The sequence below is a fragment of the Balaenoptera borealis genome (genome assembly GCF_965194805.1).
Source record: "Balaenoptera borealis genome assembly, chromosome: X".
Taxonomy (NCBI): Eukaryota; Metazoa; Chordata; class Mammalia; order Artiodactyla; family Balaenopteridae; genus Balaenoptera; species Balaenoptera borealis.
In genome coordinates this window covers 101,048,758-101,059,718 of record NC_138881.1, presented here as the reverse complement: position 1 = coordinate 101,059,718, position 10,961 = coordinate 101,048,758, and the positions used below count along the sequence as shown (strand labels likewise).

Sequence of the window (10,961 nt, the reverse complement as noted above, 5' to 3'; positions counted from 1 at the left end):
GCACGGGGCGGCGAGAAAGGGCGCGCGGCGTGCGCGCGGGCCCTTCCGACGTCGGCGCGGGTGGGCGGCTCCGCCTGGCCTAGGGCTCCTTTGCCCCGCCCCGCTGCCCGCGCCGTTGTGGCGTCTACTTCCGGGCCCTCACCACCTTTAGTGAAACCAACGAGAAGAAACCGCCTGCATCTAGAGCAGCCCGACCAGGAACGTAACCGAGCGGCGCGCGAACGTGAGAGGAAAGCCGTGCGCGGCTGCGCTTTCCCGCCCTTGAGCCGCTCTAGACGCGGGTGAGTGCTGGGGCATCGGCCCGCACCTGGAGCTGCCCGCGGAGCAGCCCCCGGAGCGGCCCGACCCCGCCCCTCTCCGGGGAAGGCTTGGGCCCTGGCCCACTCCCAGCATGCTCCACGCGGTGTGTCCGGGCAGGTGCAGTGTGAGGAACAGTGAGGGGGGTAGATAGAGCGCCGGCTTCCTAGAGGCGCTCCCTCGGCCCCTCATTGGGGTGTTGAGATGACCATGTTCTCTCCCTCACTTTTGTTCTCCTCCCTTTTCCATACTCCACCCCAACCGCCTTCATCTAAAAGGATTCATCTCAAAAACCACTCTGGTCGTTTCTGCCTCGTTTGTGCTCGTGTGCGGTTTTAAGTTTCCCTTGCCCCTGCACCAAATATCCTATCATGTGCATCTCTAGATGCTACTCCTTAGAAAAATTTGTGCAAATGATTCATAAGTAGTATCCCCATCAGGAAGAATTCTGACATACATATATCATTATCGATCTAAGAGACACTAGTGAATTATTATATAATGGCCAGACATATTGAAAATTGTGTAATATGAAATGCCAAAATCCTATATAAAATAATTCATTTTGGAGTGCATCTGACAATTCTAAAACAAGCAGAGCTTGTTTCCTGTGAATTTTCTTTTCCTTATTAGAGCTGTGTTTGTTGACCAAGTTCTGTGAGTGACACAGGAAAGCTGTCCTGCCTCTTTCCCACCCGACTCCCCACCCTCCTTAGGAATTACATCTGTCAAGTTGTTCCACACGTCCTTCTAAGGTAATGGAGGTCAAAGTCCATTTCGTCTAGAAGAAAACCAAGGGATGGTTTCCTTGTAGCAGTACGGTGATGCTGGATGCAAAATATCAATTATGGTTAACAGATCCTACATGTTTTTCCATTTGTAGGAAAACAAGGTTATTCAGTAACTTTTTATTAAATTCTCAATAATATGGGTGGAAGCACTGTTGAGATCTTTATTCTGTAATAGAAAAACCATTAAACTGATGCCAGGATATCTGATTTCTAGTTCAGTTCTATTGCTGACTGTGACTTTGGGTCAGTTACCTAACCTCTGTGGACCCTGTTTCCCTATCTGTAAAATGAGAAAAGTGACAGTAGATAGCTTCTAAGGCCACTTTCAACTTTAAGAGACAAAGGGAAAATCTAAGTAGCTCAGTAGAACATTCCTTGTGGAGATAGAAGGGAGATTGGGAAAATCTCAACAGTTGTATTTAATGTTGGGTTTTCTTTTAATTTCTAACTGAAATAAAAGTGTAGACTTTTCCCTTTTTACTTCCCCAAAGAATAAGAAAATGCCTTTGGAGGAAATAAAAATGTTCATTAATAGTCCCCAGATATGCCTATATTGACTCAGTTCTCATCCAAATAATTTAGCTATTTTCATTATGGGCTTTTATTATTATACATCAGTTAGTTGAGATACTGTATTGGAAACCATTTAGTCTTAGGAACAAACGGGTAAATATTAACATATATGGTATCAATTCCAAGATGTACTCAAAACACCTAAGGACAGCAGCCATCAGTTAAATAAAGCACTAGGTTGAGAACAGAGGCCAGCACAGATACCATTGGTGATTTACCAGTTGTAGGTGGTTTTATCTCTTCAATTTAAGGTTTTGTTGTAAAAGTCCATTTATATCCGCAGAGGTATTTAAATAATATAATGCAAGCTTGTGAAATGAAATTCCTTTAAAGCGAATGATGGACAGACAACCTCTGTAATATCAGTTTCTGGGGTTAGTGCTTTGGTTTAGTACTTGGTTAATTAAATCCCTATAGATGAAGTGCAAAAATAGCCTCCCAGAAAATTCTACGGCGACGAGGTGTTGCTGCCAAGTTCCACTTTGTACCAAACAGTAATCAGGTATCCTTGGAAGCAAAAAATTCTTAAGACTCTCTTGTGCTACTTGCACTGACTCGATTTCAAGCTTGGGAGCCTTTTTTTTTTTAACATTAAGAGCAAAATGTAAGTATAGCAGGAATATCAAATCAAATCACTAGACTAATCCTTTTCTATTAAGTATCCTAAGTATCTTTTTCTTCTTTATAGGAAAAATGCTTTCTGAAAGCAGTTCATTTTTGAAGGGTGTAATGCTTGGAAGCATTTTCTGTGCCTTGATCACTATGCTAGGACACATTAGGATTGGTCATGGAAATAGAATGCACCACCATGAGCATCATCACCTACAAGCTCCTAATAAAGAAGATATCTTGAAAATTTCAGAGGATGAACGCATGGAGCTCAGTAAGAGCTTTCGAGTATACTGTATCATCCTTGTCAAACCCAAAGATGTGAGTCTCTGGGCTGCAGTGAAGGAAACTTGGACCAAACACTGTGACAAAGCAGAGTTCTTCAGTTCTGAAAATGTTAAAGTGTTTGAGTCAATTAACATGGAAACAAATGACATGTGGTTAATGATGAGAAAAGCTTACAAATACGCCTTTGATAAATATAGAGACAAATACAACTGGTTCTTCCTTGCACGCCCCACTACGTTTGCTATTATTGAAAACTTAAAGTACTTTTTGTTAAAAAAGGATCCATCACAACCTTTCTATCTAGGCCACACTATAAAATCTGGAGACCTCGAGTATGTGAGTATGGAAGGAGGAATTGTCTTAAGTGTAGAATCAATGAAAAGACTTAACAGCCTTCTCAGTATTCCTGAAAAGTGTCCTGAACAGGGAGGGATGATTTGGAAGATATCTGAAGATAAGCAGCTAGCAGTCTGCCTGAAATATGCTGGAGTATTTGCAGAAAATGCAGAAGATGCGGAAGGAAAAGACGTATTTAACACCAAGTCTGTTGGGCTTTTTATTAAAGAGGCAATGACTAATCACCCCAACCAGGTAGTAGAAGGATGTTGTTCAGATATGGCTGTTACTTTTAATGGACTGACGCCTAATCAGATGCACGTAATGATGTACGGGGTATACCGCCTTAGGGCATTTGGGCATATTTTCAATGATGCATTGGTATTCCTACCTCCAAATGGTTCTGATAATGACTGAGAAGTGAAACAAGAGCATGTATATGATCACCGTATAGGACATGTGGTGGTGTTATTTGTAGTAACAACTGCATATCCAACACAGCAGTATGTTTCTTTTCTTTTTTTTTTTTCTTTTTCAGTTTGGTGGCACTGGTTTATTCGCACATTGAAGTTTAGTAATACATTTTAAAATAGGGTGGGGTTTTTTCCTTAAAACACATATGAAAATTTCAACTGTGTTGGAAAGAAATGTTTTAAGAATAATAATTTTACAAATAAAGGATATATTTATAAATAATATATTTATGTGATAAATTCTAAATTATGAACATTAAAAATCTGTGTGGCACATGTTTTCGCTGATTGGTTAAAAAAATTAACATGTCTTTTTAGCATTCTAAGATACGCAAATGAAATCTCTAGTTGTGAATTTGTGATTAAAGTAAAACTTTTAGCTATGTGTTTCTGTTCCTTCTAATGTTGGTTTATGTTCTAAGCCTTCGCAAGTGCCAATGGATTTGCTTTCTCAAAATATACAACCAAGCAATAAAGGGAATGTTCCCAACCACTGTTAAAGTGAAAGTTGAAATCTATCCCTGAGAGAAAAAGTGAAAATTACTTATAAAGGTTAATAATTTTCCTGGGAGCTAATTTAGTGGCATCCCTCAGCATACACAATTTCACTGTAACCCTCTGTACTTCTCTATGCAGATATTGAAGTTGGAGTGGTGACTATAAAGAATGTAATGTCATTTAACTGTATTGTTTCCCAGTTAATCAAGCTCTCAGCTGTGGCTTGGATAAAAATATATCAGTTGAGATTTACTTACTCCTGCAGAGCAAACGAGTTCTGTGGAAGTCTTCTTTGAAGAACTCCTTTTGGAAGTCTGGCAGTTTCACTTACTTGAATTGAGTCTGTCCTGGCTTTTGTTTACCTGTTCAAATTTTGAGATTTTTCCCATGTTCATGATTGCACCATATCCAACGGTTTTTGGTGTGGAGGCCTTAACCTCACCATTCACCTTGGATTACTATGCCATTTGCCTGATTTCAGTGGCTACCCAAAAGCTTTATGGATGGTGGATACAACAGCTTCTGTGTTTATAAACGTGTGAAATACTTGGAGCTGACTTGTCCTAAAATCGGGCCTGCACATGCCATATTAAGACAGATCCATAAGCCCCCATAGGGTGTGAAACCGTGACATTTTAGAGGTTAATTTTTCCTGTAACTGGCCTCATGATGTTAATGGTCTCCCACAGCTTTTGCAAGCCAGAAAGAGAATTTCCTCAAGAGGGCCTCGGGCTTCAAATTATTGATCATCAGAGTAGTGTGTAAAACCCTTTGTTTTAATTTATAGATTTTCCTCACTGGGGCTCTTGATTAAAATGAAAGGTTATTAATTTTGAAAAATAATAAAACCCTTTTATCAAGCACCCAAATATGTGGTCTCAGATGTAATTACTACAAACCAAATCATATTCAGTGTGAGTGCAATGATAAACAGTATCTCACTGAGTGTGACACCCAGTTTACAAGTGTCACATTGCCCCCAACACCAGTATCTTAAAACTTTTTCTACTGTATTTATCGCCTTCAATTACATTAGTGTATCGAGGTATAGTTGTAATAAATATATCAGAAAATGCATTCCATTGTTTGATTTCCTAGTGGGTACTAAAGTAACAATTGCTTTTTAAACCAAATTGATGCTCTTGATTGTATTTTTATACATAGTATTCCTTTATAAAATGTTAGTTGTCTTAAATAATATGCTGTCTCCTTGAACTTATTTGTACCTAGTCTTGTAGATAAAATTGGAATCAGTAACACAGAAAACTGTGCTACAGAAGTCATGGTTACAGATTTGATCATCATGCATTCAACAGCCAAAAACTATAACCCTAACTCCACTCTGTTATTGGGAAGAGAGTTGGGAAGAATGGAGGTCTGATGGGAATTGATCATGATTGTGAATATATTTTACATATGGCTGGGTAATACCTACTATATTGGACAACACAGGTCTAACCAGTTCTGGAAGTGTGAGGCCCACTGGCTGAGATGTGAATGAGAGAAAACTTCAAGTTTCTTCTCAAAGTTATATTTATCTTTCTGGTTTTCTTGAATGCAGTGGAAACTGCAACCTGACTTTCAGCAGGCCCCAGGCCATCTCCTTGCACAAGTTCAATCACTAGACCTTCTTTCTCAAAACATTGGATTTGGAGCAAAATATAGATTAGACCCCTTGGCTTTTTTTTTTTATGTAGCTAAAAAACTGCTTGTGTATCAAATCTGATTTATAATGCCCAGATTCAGGGAACACCTATATTAGAAAAGTTACTGAAAGCACAGAGTTTAGTAATGGTGTACCACTAATTTTCTACTCGGTTAAAATATTGTGTTCCTTTTAGTGCTAGATGACTTGGATTGATGTATTCAGTGCATGTCTGAGTGTTTATGTGAAGAGCCTGTTTGTAAAAGTTTAGCTTTCTTTTGGCATTCAAAGAAATTCAGGGAAGGTTTTGCCAACCTTCCCACCAAGGAGTCCCCCAAAGTCTAATGAAAAAACAATCACTCAATTCCAATATCATCAAAGATAAAATACTATAAAGTATTCAAAGGGTAATGGGGGAAATGACTTATTTAGAAAGTATGAAATGATGGTGTGTGTCTGGGGTCTCTAGCATAATAGAAAGAAAAGTCCACTTTTATTAGTGTGGAATCTATACACTGTACTACTCCTTGTATATACTGAGTATCTATGAGTTTAACACTAGACCTGGTATTTTGTGGAAAGCAAAAAGAGCCCAAACACATGATTCATACAGGGAGTCAAATAATCATTTCATGTAAGCTTTGCACGAGCAATAAAACAAGCCATTGTTTGTTTACTATTAGAATATGGTGGTCCTCTTTGCCTTAAAAGTCCTCAATTTGATAAGTGCTATTTCTCTTAACCCATATAATTCCCATTTCTTTGGTAGTTTTCACTGACCATGCAAGAATGGCCACATTGGTTTTGCCATTGCTTTGGCAATTTAGTGAAAGCCCTGGCAGGAAGAGCAGGGCCTAAAAATAAGACTCAGATTTTCTATGAATGGATGGATGGATGGGAGTGAGGACGGATGCCATTAATTATGTGACAGGCTTGTGTTTGTTTGGAAAAAAGTAAGAAATGCTTCTAATGAGTGACTGGTAAGAGACATCCACAAAGGTACTCAAAAGTGCTGAATAAATGGGGATGTTCTAACAGTCAAAACACCAGCCCCATACCATCTGAGGTGAAAAGGGGGAAAGTGGTCCTAACTTGATGAAGACTTTATTTTTTTAATTAATTTTTACTGGAGTATAGTTGATTACAATGTTGTGTTAGTTTCAGATGTACAGCGAAGCGAATCACTTATACATATACATATATCCACTCTTTTTTAGATTCTTTTCCCATATAGGCCATTACAGAGTATTGAGTAGAGTTTCCTGTGCTATACAGTAAGTCCTTATTAGTTATCTATTTTATATATAGTAGTGTGTATATGTCCATCCCAATCTCCCAACTTATCCCTCCCCCCAATGGAAGACTTTAAATACTGGCACTGAGAATCTTCTTTTCCATATTTACCACTCTAAGGTATTCACCTCCAGAAGGAAGCTTCAGGGAATACTGCCTGTTCTCCATCCCAATGCCATCCAATAGAAATATAATGTGAGCCGCATGTGTAGTTTAAAATTTTCTAGTAGCCACATTAAAAAAGACAGAGGTGAAATTACTTTTAGTATTATATTTTATTTAACCCAATATATCCAAAATATTGTCATTTCAACATGTAATCAACAGAAAAAATGAGATAGTTTACATTCTTTTTTTTATTAAGTCTTCAAAATCCAGTGTGTATTTTACAGTTACAGCACAGATCTAACCAATTCCAGAAGTGTGAGACAACACCCCACCCTGGGGCTGTCACATGAATGGGCGAAAACTTGAAGTTTCTTCTAAAAGGCCTGTTTATTTTTCTGGTTGTCTTGAAGGCTACGGAAATTGCAACCTGACTTTTAGCAGGCCCCAGGCCATCTCCTTGCATGAGTTCCATCACTGGGTCTTCCTTCTCAAAATTAAGTCATTGGATCCTCCTTCTCAAAATTAACTCATTAGATCTGGAGTAAAATATCGATTAGACCCCTCAGCCTTTTTCCTTAGATTATAATTGAACCAAATTGCTCCTGTCAATTTTAATATTCACTAATCCTTTTCCTGACCTATCTTTTGGATGTATTGATAGTCACAAAGCAGCTGCTAGTTCTGCCTTTGCACTTACACTCTATACCCTCATCTCCCCCACTTAACCAACCCTCCCTCTTGTATCCTTTTCGTTAAAAATCCAGGAAAGGCTTCTAAATGGCATAACCTTTAAATGGTCACAAATCACCTAGCTTGAAGGTGAGAGAAAAAGTTCCGACCTCAGGACTAAGTTCAATTTCAAAAGATTCTCTCAGAATACCCTGCTGATGAAGAGGGAAACAGAACATTCCTTAGAAGCACACTGCAAGCAACCCAGTCTTACTGCATTCTAATCCTACCCATATTTTCCCACTGTGGAATAGAGGCTTGGCCAACTTACACTTCTCTCCAATAGCCCATAAACAAAGATGGTGATACAACTGTGGGCCGAGATTAACATTTTATGAAACGTGAGGGGAGATTTTCTGCAAAACAGGCTTTGCGGGAGGGAGGGAGGGAGGTTTAGGCAAATTCTGAGTGTAAATTCTTTATACGTGAAGTATGAATGGAAGGTAGAAAAAGTCTCTTCTAGCATGTAATCTCTTTGTCAAAGAATATTTCTCTTGACTGTTTTAACACTTTACCACTCAAGTATTTTTACAAAAGTTCTGAATTAATTCCAAGTGTTTTATGTATTTTTTCATATTTACATACCATCTTGCCCTGAAGTTCTTGCTATTTTATTCAACCGTGGTTAAATTTTAGAAAAATTCCAGCTTGTTCTAAAAACTGTTTACTTGCATATCAGTGATACTTAGCTTTATTATCAATAAATTAAAAGCTTAATTTTGAAATTTTGGTGCATTTTCAGGTGGCCTCTCATCTTCCTGAAGGTTGGTACTTATTTGCTAAAGGCCTTACAGATGTTGAGATACTTAGCTTTTAATGCATTTGTATAAGCACATTTATAGATTTCAGAAAAATTGTCTAGAATTATCCTACTTTTAATGGTGAGAAAAGGATGCTGTGTTTAAATTTTATTTTAATACTAAAATATTAGATTTTTTAAAATAAAAAATATATGATAATGTAAAAAAAAACAAAAACAACAGGCTTCGCAATCAGGGACACTTAGGTTCAAATCCCAACTCTGCCATTTATTAGCAATGTATCTTCAGGAAAGTTATATAACCCTTCTGGAGCCTTAGCTTCCTCACTTATCAAATGAGAATTAAAATCTACCTCATGGAATAGTCATAAAGATTAAGCAAGATATATAAGTAGAGTTTGTGCGTATAGTAGGTGCTCAAGGAATGTTATTTCCCTTTCCCTCTGACCCATTTGAACAAGTTTAACTAGCACTTTACACAGTTAAATATGTATCAATCCTTTTATTAAGTATCTTTCTGGTAAAATATTAAAATATTGATGTGAATAACAGCTGGTATTGAATATTCAAAGTCACAAGGGAACTCCTTAATTAACAGTTCTAAGATAACATCTGTACATTGAATCTGTGCCATGCAATAAAACAGCTCTTCCTCAAGCAGCTTTTTAATAAAGTAAATATTTTTTAAGGAGAAATTTGGAAGTTGCTTTTAAGAACATTAACTTAGAACATATTCCCCTTTCACAGTAAATTAGACATTATTGGAGCCGAAATTGCCCAAATCAGTATGGTTTCTATCTCCTCACACTTTAATCAAGATGCTTCTCTTTATACTGACAAAAACCACTGCTTAAGTGACACTCTTGCATCCCCAGTAAATGCATCTGGGCATTCGGTACTTGAGAGAGAATTGGATTTGACAACACCCAGAAGCTCACGAGGCCATGTGCCTTCTCTCAGACCTCTGCATTTGGGAGCAAGAAAGCAGAATTACTTTGTGGACTCCTTTCAAAACATTTTACAAAATATAAAATTTATATCTTGTAAAGCACAAAATAAGTACAGTGTAAGTTTCCAAGTTTTTACTATATTTTAGCCCCTTCTATTTTTTAAACAGAATAAAGCATTGCCAGTGAAAAATATCTTCCAGTCATATGCGTTTTTGAAAGCGATTTAGGAGATAGATATTAATTTGATGGGTTAGAGACTGCTGTTATCCCACCAAATGAAGCTGTTTCTACTCTATATTCAGATACATTTCAGGTTGAACTTTTTGCGGGACCTTAGTTCTCCAAGCAGGGATCGAACCCGTGCCCCCTGCAATGGAAGCACGGAGTCCTAACCGCTGGACCGCCAGGGAATTCCCAGGTTGAACTTTCTTAAATCCAAAATGCTTACACAAGCAAACTTTAGAAAGATCTCAGTCACGCAAAAGCATTCTTTTTCCTAATCCTGGATAAGTCAGCTCTCTAAGAAAGCTGTCCAGAGCCTACAGGGCAAAAAGGACTCTCCTCCCATCCTCCTCACCCTGCCCAATTTAATCCAGATGTTTAAGTGAACAGTGAATTTGGGCTTTAAAAAATGAATTCTGAATGGGGCAGCATTAGAACTGATGAGAACAGTGTCCAGACCAACAAGTACATACCAAATCTTTCAGATCATGAAAAACTAAAAATTTGTTAAAACATCGGTATGAAGGGACTTCCCTGGTGGCGCAGTGGTTAAGAATCCGCCTGCCAGTGCAGGGGACACAGGTTCAATCCCTGGTCTGGGAAAGATCCCACATGCCACAGAGCAGCTAAGCCCGTGCGCCACAACTACTGAGCCTGTGCTCTAGAGCCCACAAGCCACAACTACTGAGCCCGTGCACCCTAGAGCCCACGTGCCACAACTACTGAGCCCACACGCCCCAACTACTGAAGCCCCTGCACTCTAGGGCCCACATGCCACAACTACTGAGCCCGCGTCTGCAACTACTGAAGCCTGCGCACCTAGAGCCCGTGCTCCACAACAAGAGAAGCCACTGCAATGAGAAGCCCACACACCACAACAAAGAGTAGCCCCCACTCGCCACAACTAGAGAAAGCCCGTGCGCAGCAACGAAGACCCAACGCGGCCAAAAATAAATTTAAAAACATCGGTATGAAGAAACAGATATTTCACACCTCACAGGTAGGGAAACAAAATGAGAAGTTAAGTGCATGCTGCTTGTAAAAGTTGTCTCAAATTTAAGCTCATTCAAGGACTATTAATAGTATCAATCTAACATGCAATTTCATCACAAAATCATCTTATTGGTTTGCAAGTTTCCAAGCCTCAGGGTGTCATCATACATCAGCATAGAAAGACAATCCCAGCATTTGGGGACAAAGACAGAAAGTGTTCCTTTTTTTACTAGAAGTTGGTAAGAATAAAAATGGATTGCCCAACCTCAAAAGTCTCCACAGTATGGCCTTCCCTGAGACAAAAAAGTAACTGAATTTGATTTGTTTTCAAGGCATATGTTTGGAGAAATGGCACCTTCTCTAAGTGCTTAAATGATTTTTTTCTTAAAACACAGT

General features: G+C 38.8%; 1 protein-coding gene across 1 annotated transcript; it reads left to right on the top strand.

Annotated features, from left to right (window-relative positions):
• The first annotated feature begins 125 nt into the window (after window positions 1-125).
• On the top strand, window positions 126-7,207 carry C1GALT1C1 (C1GALT1 specific chaperone 1). The gene is made up of 2 exons (XM_082377452.1): window positions 126-281; window positions 2,350-7,207. The coding sequence occupies exon 2, from the start codon at window positions 2,355-2,357 to the stop codon at window positions 3,309-3,311; it is 957 nt and encodes a 318-aa protein (XP_082233578.1). The 5' UTR covers window positions 126-281; window positions 2,350-2,354; the 3' UTR covers window positions 3,312-7,207.
• The last annotated feature ends 3,754 nt before the right edge of the window (window positions 7,208-10,961 follow it).